The sequence below is a fragment of the Zootermopsis nevadensis genome, unplaced genomic scaffold, assembly GCF_977971745.1.
Source record: "Zootermopsis nevadensis isolate Lab colony 2312 unplaced genomic scaffold, Znev_1.0 Znev_ptg000028l, whole genome shotgun sequence".
In the NCBI taxonomy this organism is placed as follows: Eukaryota; Metazoa; Arthropoda; class Insecta; order Blattodea; family Termopsidae; genus Zootermopsis; species Zootermopsis nevadensis.
Genome location: NW_028259160.1, coordinates 24072770 through 24089444, shown reverse-complemented (window position 1 = coordinate 24089444; position 16675 = coordinate 24072770). Strand labels below are relative to the sequence as shown.

Below are 16675 nucleotides of genomic sequence, written 5' to 3'. Positions count from 1 at the left end.
GAGCTCATTCATGCACGCGGGGCAACCGGACAATGAATTGCCCAGTGAATTAACGAAGTCACGTAAATGCCGACAAAACGTTTTATTATAAAATGTGTACATCCCAAAAGAAAAAAAAATGTATATTTGGTTATTTGTGTGTACAATTTAATGAAATTAACTTGTCGAAACAGTTACAGATTAAACTATTCAAGTCACGTAAAATTAATAATTTAAATACCGACAAAAAACATAATTTTACGTTCAGCGGTGCTGAAGGTGTCAAAAAATATAACTCAGTGTCGGAGTTGTCGTCACGAATTGTCATCGGCAAAGTTTATTTGCATAACCCACTTACGTAAAATGCATTTAACACATCGCCCTACGCGCCCTCCTGTCACGACCGTGAAATGTTATCTTCAAACCTCTCGCATCGAATGCCCTAACCTCCTTCTTATTCATAAAAAAATTAATGTCTCCCAGATATGGAGCTTTCCTCCATTCTCCGCGTGTCCTCGCCCGTCTCTTTTATGAATCCTTCGCTCTCTACCGCCGAGAAGCACTTACGAATACAGAGAACTCGTCAAACCATCGATAACAAGTCTGAGGACCTGTTACCCGGTGGCTTACGCTCTGGGCCGTCTAATGGGGCGTAATGACTGTCATTTCCATAGAAATTGAGCGGAACCCATAAGGAAATATTAATCTTAGGTTCCTACGACCAGTCGATGTCCGGGTACCTGATGAGGTCACGGAGACCTATAAGATAAACGTGAAACAGTGAACTCCAATGAAAATTTGTTAAAGTAGAGCATCTGGGAAGCATACGGAATGCACACGAAGATTTTGTGAAACCCTGAAGGAGTGTTATCAAGTGGGAGAAGTCTCCGTGTATCATATGAGAGGAGGATAATATTAAAAACACTCTTAAAAGTCTTAAGGATGTGAATTGGATTAATCTGTCTCAGGATACGATCCAGTACGGGCTCTAAGGAAGAAGGTAACAGACATTTTGGCCAGCTAAGCTACTGTTGACTATTCTTTTTCCGACGCGGCGAGATTGTGTGTCTACGAAACTGCGGTCGCTGAGGGACAAACTGTTCATCCTCCCTCCCCCCGATGACATGGAGCAGCGGTGGTAAGACGCTGACGCGGTACGTTCAGTTTGTTACTTGTAATTTTTGTGCGTAAAAAATGTCCATACAGAAAAGTACCAAGAACGTTGATCCATCATTAAATGCATGTATCAATGTATTTTCAGACCTTACCACCAGAATTCAGGGCAAACGCACAGTAAAAGATATTAAAAATCCCTTTAAAAAAGGCCAACTTCGTATATAAATAACAAAGATCATGTTAAATTCTTTCTACCATCCTGGCTAAGACCTCCAGTATTTCCACCTCCTGTGAAAGATATTTCGGGTACACATAATTTCCAGGGGTGTTTTCCATGCCATATTCTACGCCAGCGTAAATGATTTCATAATCGTCCCACCTCAGGACTTAGAGCACCCGTGACGTTTTGGATTCCCTCAGATGGCCCGACGTCCTTAACAAATTTCACGACAGTCCGCCTCGCCATTCCCAGGTTACTCCTCGCGTAAATAGGACATCATCTGGGATCATGAGTGGATGCAGCTGGCTGAGGATAGTAACCAGGCAATCATCTGGCACTATCTGTGTTGTACAATCACGTTCTGCACCAGGAAGTGGGAGATTAATTGGCTAGATTAGTAAGCTAATAACTCACCGATTTACAGTTCCCCACCTGACAGAGATTACGTAATTCGATAGTGAGAGCTCACTTTTTTGAACATCCTATACATCGGACTGCTTCTTGTATTTGATTTGAATCCCTTCGTGAAACTGTTTAGAATATAAACATCATCATAATATTTTGTTTCTTTAATTCTTTTCAAGAAATTTCCTGCAGTATCGAGTCCCTGCGTAACAAAATCTAAATATTAGCCACGCCCTCTCCAACATCTCTCCCGGAAACGCTCTGAAACTAATCACGATTTGAGTTTCCGACGACGGCAAATACGAATATGGCGTGTTCTGCGTTGCAGCAGTGACCACGCGGCGCCAACTATCCAGAAGACATTCACCTTTGACCCTAAAAATTATTTACGTAAGGTACATTTTAATAATATACATCCACTTCCGTTTCATTCTCGAAACTGATCCGTTTCTATGACGACTCAGAACATAAAGTAAATGTAAACTTACGTGTTTTTACGCGCAATTACGAAACATCGCTACAATCGAAGTTTGCTTACCGAAATGAGAGGATTGCTGTCGACTTCGCTGAAGTTCACAGGTACAGTGATGGTCGGGAAGGAGAAGCAGAGACTGTAGTTGGTCCAGGTTGTATTTTTCTCGTCTTTGAACCACTCCCCTCTCGACAGACACAGTTTCGATGCGTTCGCCTGCACAAGAAACAAAACCTTTCAAGAAAGTTGCCAAGAACGAACTAACTCCACGGAGCCGAGTCCTTCCTCAGAAACCATCAGTCGCTCAGCCCACTCAAAAATAATTTCCCAACATTTTACCCAACCCCAAGGTTCATCGCCGTGCTCACAAGAGCCCGCCACTGGTCCCCGTCCTCAGCCACATGAAACAGAGAACCCCTTGGAAATAATGGAATTGTTTATCAAACAAACACTTTAATAAATAATTACGTAATGGCTCAATTATAAAAATTTTGTGGCGATGGTGCGTTGTTGAAGCGACCTGTTTTCTGGACACTGCCCATCGTCCAAAGCTAAATAAAATAAAATACATAAAACCACGACGTTTCGGAGATGAGAGTCCATCTCCGTCTTCAGGTAAAACTTACTCTGTTGGTCCCAATCGATAGAACTAATCCGGATATAGGGATACTGGTGGGGTTGAGACGGGTTAGATGGTCCATGTTGATGAATGGTAGAAAATTCTTGTCGCGTCATTTATTTTGAGCGGTGTCACTTTACTGAGGTTAGGTTAGGTTAGGTTAGGTTAGAATTGGTAATATTAGGTTAGGATTGGTAAGGTTAGGATTGGTTAGGTCAGGATTGGTTAGGTTAGGATTGGTTAGGTTAGGATTGGTTATGTTAGGTAAGAATTGGTAAGATTAGGTTAGGATTGCTTAGGTTAGGATTGGTAAGATTAGGTTAGGATTGTTTAGGTTAGGTTAGCTTAGGATTGGTTAGGTTAGGTTAGGATTGGTTAGGTTAGGTTAGGATTGGTTAGGTTAGGTTAGAATTGGTAAGATTAGGTAAGGATTGCTTAGGTTAGGATTGGTTAGGTTAGGATTGGTTAGGTTAGGATTGGTTAGGTTAGGATTGGTAAGTTTAGGTTAGGATTGGTTAGGTTAGGATTGGTAAGTTTAGGTTAGGATTGGTTAGGTTAGGACTGGTTAGGTTAGGATTGGTTAGGTTATGATTGGTAAGATTAGGTTAGGATTGGTTAGGTTAGGATTGGTTAGGTTAGGATTGGTAAGTTTAGGTTAGGATTGGTAAGTTTAGGTTAGGATTGGTTAGGTTAGGTTCAGGTTCTTTCGGACGTTCGCCCTTTTAATCTGGTCTTCAGATTATTTGATGTCAGTACACGGTCGGATTAGTGGCCGCTGTTGGAATCTAACCCGGTACCTTTTGAATACCAGGACCTTGAGTGAAGGCAGTGGCGTTACCTGGTGATCGAAGCCGGCGAAGTACTCGGCGCACGCCTGCTCGTGGGTCTTCCCGGCTGGAGTAGGCGGCCAGCACATGATCCCGTCCCACACTTGGGGGCAGAGCGGCCCGACCCCTGAAGTCAGAGGACAGGGCACGGTTTCAGCTTTCAGTACACGAGGTTCAGAGAGCGAGAAATTATATCGATTTAGCAATCACAATTCGCGCGGGCATTTGATTTACAACATGGTCCATCATCACTGCCCTTTGTACTCATTTATTGCTACCAAATATGATGCTGGCAAAATTTTAATGAATTCTACATTTGATGCCACGAACCCGTTCTTCCGAGATTCGCCTTTCTCGAGCAACGGGGTACAGTTTGAGTCAGGCTTATGATGAACGATAAGACGCACAACATTGGAATTTTGTCAGCTACATTTATCATAAACGCTCTGTAAGAAATATGAATTAAACATGTTACTTGATTTTGTACAGACCTATGCAATGAAACAAACGTAGGGAATTAACAATCTCATGATTCGTTTACTGTAAGAAAAATTAAGAAAGAAATCAAAATGAAGCAAAGGTTGACTTAATAAATGTATTCTGGTGCCAAAATTCTTCGTGTGGAGAAAAGACATTTCGTATTAATGCAGTCAGTTGTGGTTCACTCCCCAAGAAAAAAACTTCATTCTGCTGAAAGATTTCAATGCAGTTGCATAATACCTTTTTATTTTGCAATAAGTGTTAAAGCAAAACCTGCAAGGGCCAATCAACAAGCTTTCTATTCCTTCTTGATGAAAAGTTGGGGGCGGGGTTTTCAGCGATACAACAAACAAAACACTGCGGTTTGAGGCTCAAGATTCAAGTCCATTTCCCAAGCGGAAAAACTACAAACGCAGCATCGAACCTGGAACTTTATGTTCCTCTTACTTATGAACTTAATGACAACTGTGTAAGATTTGAGTACTCATCGCCCTGATGACGGAGGCAGTATGACCTCTGAAACGTTGGTTAACATCGACCAGACTACACAGCGCAACAACCCAGAAGACAGAAATCTTCATACTCATCGCCCTGATGATGGAGGCAGTATGACCTCCGAAACGTTGGTTAACATCGACCAGACTACACAGCGCAACAACCCAGAAGACAGAAATCTTCATACTCTGATGACGGAGGCAGTATGACCTCTGAAACGTTGGTTAACATCGACCAGACTACACGGCGCAACAACCCAGAAGACAGAAATCTTCATACTCATCGCCCTGATGATGGAGGCAGTATGACCTCCGAAACGTTCGTAAACATCGACCAGACTACACAGCGCAACAACCCAGAAGACAGAAATCTTCATACTCATCGCCCTGATGACGGAGGCAGTATGACCTCCGAAACGTTGGTAAACATCGACCAGACTACACAGCGCAACAACCCAGAAGACAGAAATCTTCATACTCATCGCCCTGATGACGGAGGCAGTATGACCTCTGAAACGTTGGTTAACATCGACCAGACTACACGGCGCAACAACCCAGAAGACAGAAATCTTCATACTCATCGCCCTGATGATGGAGGCAGTATGACCTCCGAAACGTTCGTAAACATCGACCAGACTACACAGCGCAACAACCCAGAAGACAGAAATCTTCATACTCATCGCCCTGATGACGGAGGCAGTATGACCTCCGAAACGTTGGTAAACATCGACCAGACTACACAGCGCAACAACCCAGAAGACAGAAATCTTCATACTCATCGCCCTGATGACGGAGGCAGTATGACCTCTGAAACGTTGGTTAACATCGACCAGACTACACGGCGCAACAACCCAGAAGACAGAAATCTTCAGACTCACCGCCGTCGAAACCTCAAACCTTACACATAAATGACTGCAATCTCCTCTGAAATTACACACGAAAACGAGAGGATAGATTAAAAAACGAACGCCATATTACATTAAGTTCGTTTTTTGGTCCCGTTTATGATTTTGAACGCTACAAAGAGGTTCTCTTTTGCTATTCAAATTATAATATTAAAGTCCTTTATATCTGAAATCACCGATGAAACTGCTGAAGTTATCGAGTTAATGAAAAATTTATATGACATCTTGTTTCAATTTTTTTTTTGTCGTAAAGAATTCATAAAGTGAGTGATTCAAGGGGAACACGCCCTCTACAAAACACGAAGCTCTTCAGCCAATCAAAGTCTTGATCAGACTGCGAACATGAATCTTCAGCGCGGTGTGCAAATATCACGGCCGGGCTGGTTCATATAACAGAACGTTCAGCCGAGTGTATTTTGTAAAGTAATGTGTAATCGTAAGGTTTTATAGTGAACCTCATCACGAGCACTGCGACATTGTAATGTAACAGACTAGGACAGTCTAAACCCCAATTTTACCATCGTATAGACAGGTACAAAATTACTGTAAGCAAACAACTTCGTCATAAGTAATTAACTAAACCACCTAAAGTGTTATAAACGTCAGTGTAATGACACGCATTTCATTAGTGTTCAAAGCCACAACACCAATGAGATACATTAAGTCATAACAAAGAACCGAACATAAACTTCAGTACTTAAAAGAAAAGTGACTGTAATTAAGTCTACATTTTTTTTTGGTATAGTCTGAGCGGTTGCTTATGGAACAAAAGATTCATTCTCTCATTTTGCCATGCGATTGCAAATGGAGACATGAACGGGGAAAAGTTGTGAATCCAGGTGAGATTACTTTGGTGATTTTCATAACCCTGGTGGTGGAAGCGGCAGGTACCCTTACAATACAACACGGCGCAATAACCCAGAAGTCAGCCATCATCAGATATAAACGCACTTTTTTGGGAACAGACCTTATTTTTTTATTTATTTAGTGTTCTGTCTGACGACAGGTCCATATGAACAGGATCCTTCCATCCTTTTCTCTTCTCGGACTGGGACCTGTTCATATACGTTCTTGGCAGATGATCCAGAAGTGGTTTGCCATTGCCTTCTTCTGTGTGTGAATAGAGTAATTGTTGGGATGCCACGGAGGAAAACTCCGTGTTGCCTAGACCACGGCCTTGCCCAACACAAGTTATAAATTCGGGCACCGCCGGCAATCGAACCCGAGACCCCAGGATTACAAGGCCAGCGTTCTAACCGCTAGCCCACCGTGGCGGTGAACAGACCTTAAGGCATATAAATATAGCGATATAAATGTTGTTTTTTTAGTGTAAGGACATTACTCGCAAAGATAAATTACTCTTAAGAGTCTGCATAATGCGAATATAAACTGAACTCATTTGGAGCGAAGACTACGGAGCTAAGTCCCGGGAGGAAATTCGTCAGTGTCAACAGATCTTTATGCCCGATGACTTCAGTCAGACGAATTAAAATGTTATCGCACGTAAGCGATGAGTCAGCACAGGCTTGGAGATAGAAAATGAACGAGCCGGAGGACTTGTCCTAGAAAATGTCTTCCTTTACTGACAAGTTAATTAATTTGTTGCTTTTCTTGACATCAATTATGGCTTTTTGCAACAAGGGAACAACTACACTGTACTTAATTTCATTTACTTATAGTATAAAGAAAGTAATAATTATTAATAATAATAATATGGAGTATTAAAAATATTGATTACGTGGGGTGTGTCCATATAAGACACTGCAATGTTCGGAAATTTCAAATCAAGATTTTTTAATTTACTAAAAACTACTGCCTGTGGTCCTTTCGACTGGAACGCTGTGTAGTATCACTGACGTTTCGGTGAAAGGTTTAATATCCATATTTTGTCTTCGCATTAATTATGGAGTTATTTCCTTTTACAGAAAAGCTTTTTTTAAGCACTGTGGATATGAGACACTTTCTGATTTCTAAGAATCTGAAAATTAAAGTATACAAAACAATAATCTTGCCTGTTGTTTTGTATGGGTGCGAAATATGGTCTCTCACTCAGAGGGAGGAACACAGATTGCAGGTGTTTGAGAATCGGGTGTTGAGGAGGATATTTGGGCCTAAGAGGGAAGACGATGGGGCGTGGAGAAAACTGCACAATGACGAGCTTAAAAATCTGTACTCCTCCCCCAGTGTTGTCAGGGTGATTAAGTCGAGAAGAGTGAGATGGGCGGGACATGTAGCGCGCATGGATGGGACAAGAGGTGTGGAAGCCTGAGGGGAAGAGACCTCTGGGGAGACCTAGACGTAGATGGGAGGATAATCTCAGGCGGGATCTGTGGGAGATAGGAGTTGAAGGAGACTGGATTTTGTTGGCCCAGGACAGGGTCCGGTGGAGGGCTTTGGTTAATTCGGTGATGAACCTTCGGGTTCGGTAAGCCATCTGGTTATTTAGGTCGTGCAGTCTTTTAAATTTTTCAAGTCTACGTGCTATTTACTGAGATAGGTGCGTAATAATATCACTGAATTCCTACATTTTTGGCTGCAGTAAGTACTGCATAGCAAACATAACTAGAAATCCAAATAAATGCACCAAACATACATATATTACATTCCTGTGTAAAGTCGGCTAATACTAACTATATATATATATATATATATATATATATATATATATATACATATATTCACAAAATCGCGCTCCAACATAATAGAAAGTAACACTACGGATTTGTGTCCAGAAGGAGACCAACGAACGTACGTCGTCAGGTTAATTAATTATCTTTATTAAAGTGTTTCCAGTGTTTTCTCAGTCTCCGAAACGAATGTGGAAGGGTGTTACTGTCTCCTTCCAAAACCATACCAGCTCAGAATTTACGAACATCTGCAAACCTCAAGGAGACAAAAGAGAATCTATTAAAAGTGTGAGATTTGACCGCGTGCCTCAAAGGTGGCCTTCCACTTGGGAGAACACAATCCACTAATGCGAACTAATAATTAAACGAAAATTTTCTGAAATTCTTTTCAAACGCAGATTCAAATGGCACGCAGCCAGCAGAGAAGAAACGATGACCGCCTACTAGAAAGCTGCGCTGTGTAGTCTCACAGAAATTCATCGACGTTTCAGAGGTGCTTACACGGCTGAACGTCCCACAAGACGATAACATATTCCCCGCCGTGAAATCGTAATATATAAAAAAAATTCTAGGCAGCGAAATTTAATATCAGAGCGACAATCATAACAGAAGGTCGTTGCAATCGCTACGAAGTGACAGCTTTACACTTTCCAATTCAGAGAATCACGATAAAAAGGCCACAGAGATATAAAAGAATCATCACTGAGGAAATTTTAACACTTGAGCAAAGAATTTCGTATCTTCTTTGAATTTCATATAGCACTGTTCTCGAAATGTTCTACACGAGTGGATTCTCTGGCCTATAGTTCAAGTTGTAGGCTCACAACTCGCTCGAGGCCCTTCGGCCCCGCTGTCTGTTTGACCGCCCTTGGGCCAGCGTGAAGGTCCAGCCCTGAAAAACGAACCGAGGGCAACTCGCATACAGCCCGAGGAAGATACAGTGAAAACATATAGAAAAACGCCTTCCCGACTTAAGGCTGGATATACGTCTAGATACATTTCTAAAAAATAGTTTTCGGACAACGAAGAATCTGTTGATAATACAACGCATATTAAGACTAGTTAAAACTATGGTTTAACTATGTAGTAAAAGAAATTACTTCCAAAACTTTACACCCACTCAGAAACCTCCATTTCAAAGCTACTTAAACTGTGCGGTTTGATTCATATTAATTTAATAAACGAAAAGAAAACGTCAATACATTCGCATTGCACTGTTGTCCTATGGTGAAGATATGTGTGGCATGGTGAGAAATGTTAGCGAGAATCTGTGACTCTTCAATTTTAATTTCGCACATCCTGCCATCTGGGGGGGAGTTAAGGGAAGCATTCAACCGAAGATGCAATTAAGTCCTAATATTAAATTTTTTGTCTTCCAACGGAGGAGAACTTCATTATCTGAGTTGAAAAAAAGCTTAAAAAAGTCTAAAGAGGGAAAATAACTCTCTATTCGTGGTCAGAGGTTTCCCCTTCAGATGCACCCCGCAAAACAGATTCAAAGCTTTTGCGAGGGTCGAAGCCGTGATGTTAAAGCCCGCTGGTTGTTAATCCTTGCACACAAAATACGTAATACGCGCGACTCAAAACATTTCAATTTGCGTGGCGCGGTCCTTAATCAGACGCTAACTATCGGCAAGATGGCGTAGAGATTATTCGACTTTTATGCAACGCGAAAGTTCATGAAAGTTTTCACAAAAACTGGCCACCGATTCATGTCATGAGAAAGATTACATCAGTCCACACACCTCAGACTCTATCATTATGAGACAAATTTTAAAATTACTTTTCTTTCGAAGACTATGTCTTCCAAGTAATTCAGATTTCCTGACTAAATTCTTATTAATATTTCTCACATCTTCTATGAGTTGTACTTGCCCCAGACGTCTCGCCCTCTTTGTTTTGAACACTCGAGTAATATCTGGTGAACAGTGAAAATTATTAACACTCGTCAATACTTTAACCTCACCTAAGATCCAAATGTCCCCAGTAACCTGTTCTCTCAAATCTAAAATTTATCTTGTACGCTTAATTTTAAAAGCGAATCTCAAAACTCATACACAAAAATTATGGTTTATACGCCATATATTCAGATAAAAGACCATTTTACTTTTATGCACTTGTAAAAAAAAACTAATACATTAAAAGCAAAAACAAATAAAGCTGTTATACAGTTTCATTTATGCGTTTGTTTGAACCCACCAACGAAAACACATTTCCCCGCCTTCCCCTCCCTTGTTCACGTCGTTTGTGGATGCACTCGTAAATTATTTATCAGCGCTGATTACATCCAAGCACACAACGAAAACAACTCTAACGTTTAAAACCCACAGGTAAGTATATGTACCGCCTGTTTCAGATATCAATAATTAATCATTTAACTAAGCATTGTATTCACGTGTTTCGTATGATCCTAATAAGAAACGACCAGTTCCTCAAGAGACCATCAACCAGATGGTATTTTTAATGGAGACGAGTCATGATTTCTTACAGGTTTAAATTATTATTTAAATGAGTTTCAGCGGCTCCAAAGAACTGTAACAGAACATGGAATTAATTGCATAATTTTTAAATTTACTTAACTCGAGCCAAATTGGGCAATATATACTCTGAAACGTCGATACTCTTCTTCATAAATGGTGTAACAACCCAGAAGACAGCCATCTTTATGCTAAGCATGTTAAAAATGTACACCAGTCTAAATCTTCAGCATTCGGATAGGAATAAGAGTTGTCGTGTGAACATCATTTTTATAATCATCGGTTTTGAACCCCATCCCACGTAAAGGTAAAATAATAATCTTATTTTTTAACACTTGACTCTTCATAGAAACGTCGGACTATCTTTATCAAAATGTAAAAGTTTCAGACATTTCTTCATGTTGTACGCATGTAACGATACAGGAGAAAGGAAAATGAATTTATGTTTCATTGCGAAGTTAAATTTATGAGCCTGGATGTCGCTGATAACACGACAATTAATGGATTCACTCTGAGCTGTCTTCAGCGTGCCCTGGGAAACCAACACACTTCAACTTCCAACAAACAGACATTAGTTAGAACTATAAGGAATGAACCAAGAACTCCACATTACAGCCTTTATTGCCACACTTAAGTAGTTTCAAAACTAAAAGCATTATCTCTCAAAATCTTCGTACAATGGAAATGGGAGTGATCAATAATATTTTAAAGGACCGAAAATTTTGTTTTCATCAACAAACCTTGGCGTTACAGCGGTCAATGAAAAAGCAAGTCCGCCTGCAGACACTTTTAAAACAAGTTTCGGAAACCTAACCTATAAGTTTAGTTCTGTCATTCAGTAACGATGTGAGGAACGCTTCGCCTCCATCTTCGTGGAAGGTTGAAAAACCTGTAGTCTCAAAGGCGGTTACCCACGTTTCGCAGTCTCCAATTTCAGAGTGACTCATGACGCCGTTTCGGAGGGATATATTGGCTGCTTCGTCAGGGTCAGTTTTGACGCCGTGTGGTTTTTCAGGTAACCACCTACACGACCACAATAGAAGTCCTCGCTGTTTTGAGAACTTCAAATGCAAGATTGTTTATTTATCTCAAGTTAATTCATTCTAAGTACCACTTCAATTAAGAGTCTAAGCGATTATTTTTTTACATAAATCATACGAGTCTCCTACAGACGCTGATTACAGATTACAGCATCTGTGTTATATTACATTACCGTGAACGAATGGCTTCAGTTTTCTTCAAAGATGGTATCTCTAAAACCGTGATTGATGTAGCCTTTGTTTATGCGTAAAATTCTGCGACGGGCTGTGATAAAACTTGGATCTCCTCAGAGACCGATCTCAGCACATTTTCATTGCATCATTCTCGTGTGATTAACCGGAATCCGTTGCAATTAAACCCGGAATGATTTCTTTCGTATCTCCAGACTTAGCCCACTTTTATACTTTTCTCTTCAATTTTTTATTTTCTCGTTATTAATTTGCCTACAACAGACAGAATTTCTCAAATTAGAAGAAAACAACATCAGCTGTGCAGGATCTGAGGTTTTCACAGCGTCGAGCCTCAAGTCTGGGATGATTGAGGCTGCAGGGATCTCTGAAACGTCGATAAACTTCTACCAGACTACATGGCGCTACACCCCAGAAGACATTAGTCTTCATCGTCAGCTGTGTTACGTCGCCACTATTTGACGTGCTTCTAAAAGCTGCCTTATTGAAGAAGCATTTACACAGACAATCCTGCCACCTGGAGTCATTACTGAAAACCTTTTCTGCCGAGTGAATACAAATTGGCCACAGCATCACCAGCGGACACCAAGCGTAAAATTTAATTACATGGAGGACATGGACACGCCATGGAAATTCGGGATCCACAAAACGTGGTGAATCACCTGGCCAGCTGACTGACTATCAGCTTCTGAACAAGGCGCAATCACGCGGATAAAAAAGTGCACGCATGTGGATCTCAGACGAGTGAGATGTCTGTTCGTATCTAATAAGAGTGAGTGGTTCCAAGTTAATTGAAATTCCCAGAGTTCCGTCGTCCCGCAGCCCAGAGCACGCATTCTCGAAATTGCTCGCGGCCCAAAATATTAGTTGAATATTCGTAGAAATATTAGTCTGTCGAGAGTTTTGAAGTCCGTTCAGTGGGAGACACTGCAGCTGAGGTTGAAGCAGCGTGGAACACGCCCCCGGATCGTTTCCCTAAGGCAAGAATTTGCATCCTTAAATATAGTACAGATTCAAAATTCGGGTTACGTAAACCAAGCGGAAATTGGCGACAGAGTTTGAGGAAAATTTCCACTGATTGGCGGCCTTGTAGAAAGTTTGTCGTCCATAAACTTTCCAGGATTACGCAAATACGACACCCCTCCCTCTCCAACGGATTTCGGAGAGCCAAATCTTATAGTCTGGACCATCTATTCAGTCAGGAGAAAATATAAAGTGGTACGTCTCCCTTACGAACGTCTGAAACACCTAATTTCACAAAATTATTAACACAAAATTTATTTTTTTGTGCTAAAATTTTAAGGTGGGATAAAATTATCGCCAATTAACAAAGCCTCGTGAAAATTTCTGTGGTGACGGATCTTCGAGAAATGTCAACTACCGTACTGAAGGAACGTTCTTCTGTAGCCGACAAAAACACAGAGGATTTCACATATTTCAGGAAGTTACATACGTTTGATGTTAAGTATAACAACTCGTATTTTAACTCAACGGGTATAATGACCTAAGCAGTGATATTAATTTACAATAATTATCACAAGTCTTACCACAGGCTTTGAATTACTAATTTGAGGAAAGTAGACGAATCATAAAAAATTCATGTGGCCATTTTACATATCACATGTTGTATTTTAAAATAATAAATGACACTAAAATCACAAGAAAACAATATTATGACGAGCGTTGGAAATACCCACGGTGTTCAGCGATGCATACATTAACATCAGAGGTCTCTCCTGGAGGTTTCCAGGGTTACGATAACGGATGACAAGACTAGTTACTGTCAATTTGACACAGAAGAATCGGCGAAATGCATCTCTACACTCACTCTTGTAATCGATGCTTTTTTTTTCAGTTCCATAAATTACAACTTTATAAATATACATTACTTATCTAAGTTGTATTTTTAAAAAAAGTTTTTCACAATTCAAAATAATACATGAAAACATTGAAAGAAATATAAAAATTGTGAAATAAAAAAACATGAGACATCTAACCTAACCTAACCTTCCGTTGCCTACTTATTGTAAATCCTAACATTTACTAACACCCATTGATAAGACCCCAAAATATGACACGAATAATTATTTTTACGGAATTTTACCAGCAATGTTTGGTAAAACCTAGGGTTTCTGGTAAATCCTAGGTTTCACAGATCTTACTCATCTCTAGAATATTCATTAATTGGTTGACAGATAATATGCAAAGTTAATGATCTTCAATTGAAAGGATAAGTTCGAAATCGAATAGCCTAATTCGTAAATGTGTCTCTAATAACAAATTTGGTGGAGATTTAGAAATAACATTTGTGTAAACAACAGAACAGAATTAAATTAAATTGGATTACGAGTGGGGAAGTAAGGATAGAAGGCTTTCAGTGTACACTTTAGTCCGCGGTTAAACAGCTCGTGATGAGTTAGCGATTTAATTAAGACAGTTCACAGTCGCTAGGGTCGTAAAACATGAGGTCATAAACTGGACACAGTATTGGAAGGTGAGGGTCCTCTCAAGCAGAATATGACAAGGCACTTAAAGTGGGAGCGAGATGCAGAATTGGAACCAGATGTTGTTGGTGTCCCTAAAGACCTTGCCCTCCTGTCGCCACACTAAGGTAGAAAGAGTGTAATCAACTTTCTGAAAGCCGGTTCGAAGTTGCATTCGCAACCAAAATTGCAAAAGAAAGACAGAATCTTTCTTTTTACACAAAGAGGGTTCTCCTATGACAAGCTGAGCTTTACGACGTTGATAGATTCATCTGAAGAGCTGGTGCAGAGGACGCAGGGGAACAGCGTACAAGAAAGACAGCCATCTATCTGTTATTTACACATTGATACAATAAACTGAAGCAGGACGCTGTGGAAGAGAGCAGGAGACGAGAACGCATTCTCGAACATCGCCACAGGAAGATAAGTCGATAACTGCATCCCTTCAGATCCGATCATCCACTTAATGGAATGTGTCGCGTCCAAGAAAACGGACGAGTGACGACCGCGGAAGCAGCCTCAGAGCTCGGGAGCCAACACTTTTACACAACGCGATGTCGAGGTTAAAATTTATCATCCCAGTTATGGCGCCGAAAGTTAAACTTGGTTCCTCGTCGAAGTCTGAAACTTTCTGTTGACGGTGAGATATTTTGTGTAAAATTGTCCCTCCCGGCCATTTTTCATTGTCTAATTTCTAAAACAACAGCGTTTCGGAAGCTCGATTGTCAACGAAACCAATGGCATGTCGCGTCCACCAAAATGCGTCCTGGCAATGTTTCTACGCAATAATATTTATTAAAAGCTATTTATATCATTCTACCCCTTTATTATTTCTGAAAAGTATAATTACAGAGATCTGGGCAGATAAAATGTTCTTTCTCGGATTCAAATATATGGACTCTGGAGTGTTTTATGAAGATACATGTCCACCCAGGTATGGAATGCAGTTAAGATGCGACTTGAATACAGAGATAGTCAGTAAAGAAATTGATTTGTAATACAGTTGCATAAAACTTTTATGAAATGCTGGAAACATGTTTAAAATCCTAAACAGCGAATTAAAAAATTTTCAGGTGGTTAAAATGCAAAATCACCATCGTTTCGAGAACCATCTTCGTCCTCAGGGTACTACAGCACCCTGAGTACGTATCTACAATTCTTACCAGAAACAGTTCCTATTTCAATAACATTCCTGTTTGTACAAAACTGTCATCAGCAAAATGCGCATTAACTGAATCCTAGGTTTGTTTAACCCAAAGGAAAAATTTTGGCTCAGATATCTCTTTGATCCGTTTTACTGCAGTGACATCTGTTAACCTAAAGACGTAGTGACAATATTTTACGCTTGGCAAACCTGGTTCAAATTACCGCCGCCCGCTCAAGAAGCTGGAAAGAGCTACATAACTTATCAAGTTTTGCCGAAACTTAGAGCTTATTTACGTAGCTTACAAAGTTCTAAGTATTCAGTGTAATCCATTCATTCTTCTAAAGAAATCGGCTAAGGAATAAACGCACATCTGAAACTGTTTCCACTGCATTCAAAGCAGCAAACATGATCGATTTTTAACACAATTCAAATCTTGTCGTCTTGCCTAATTTAACGAGTAAGGTCTGTATTTGGTACATTAAAAGTATTTATACATTCAAGACCATTCAAAATTTATTATGTTCTGCCCATAATTAATCGCTGTCAAGTGCCGATACGGTCACGTAATAAGGAATGTTCTTGCGGGGGCAGTGCAGATTCTTTTATGGGGGAACTGGGGGAAATATGACCAAAGTAAAGGCGATGTTTTAAAAAAAATCAGAATTCAACTCAGACAAAAGTATTCAAATACGATGGTCACTTGTTTGAGCCCTCTAGCTACTTCCAGTACCAGTTTGATATATACTGACTTAAATTTAGCTTGTCTACAACGAAAAACAAACGACTTTGTCATCGTATTATCCCTGACTGTGGCTAATATAAACATCGTAACGTCGTAAAACGTTTGACACTTGTTTTCTTAACAAGATATCACACTATGGCGAGCTAATTCGTGAATTTGTATATATAATTTTTATTCCTGAAACACGCGTCACAGACACGCAACTTGAAATTTAAAGCATGTACAGAGAGATGTTAATATATTTGTCCGCGGAAAGACATCGACCAAACGCTGTTCTTAATGTCATTTAGATTTTATGTTTCATATTATTTCCACATTACAAATATTATTTTTCCCCTTTAATTCAAAAATAATTTACCAAATATCAACAGAGATTCAATTAAGAATTCTATTACAGTCATCAAATAAAACGCCTTTACGATAAACCCTATTCATATTACCTTCACAACGGAT

The 16675-nt window shown here is 40.0% G+C and overlaps 1 protein-coding gene across 1 annotated transcript in view; it reads right to left on the bottom strand.

The window, feature by feature from the left end:
- The window catches only part of LOC110836281 (secretin receptor), a 108007-nt gene that overhangs the window by 28448 nt on the left and 62884 nt on the right, over window positions 1-16675 (bottom strand). The window contains exons 3-4 of the mRNA XM_022077344.2: window positions 3650-3765; window positions 2259-2408 (exon numbers count right to left, since the gene is read on the bottom strand). Coding sequence (XP_021933036.1) covers window positions 2259-2408; window positions 3650-3765 — 266 coding nt within the window. The remainder of the gene's footprint in view (window positions 1-2258; window positions 2409-3649; window positions 3766-16675) is intronic.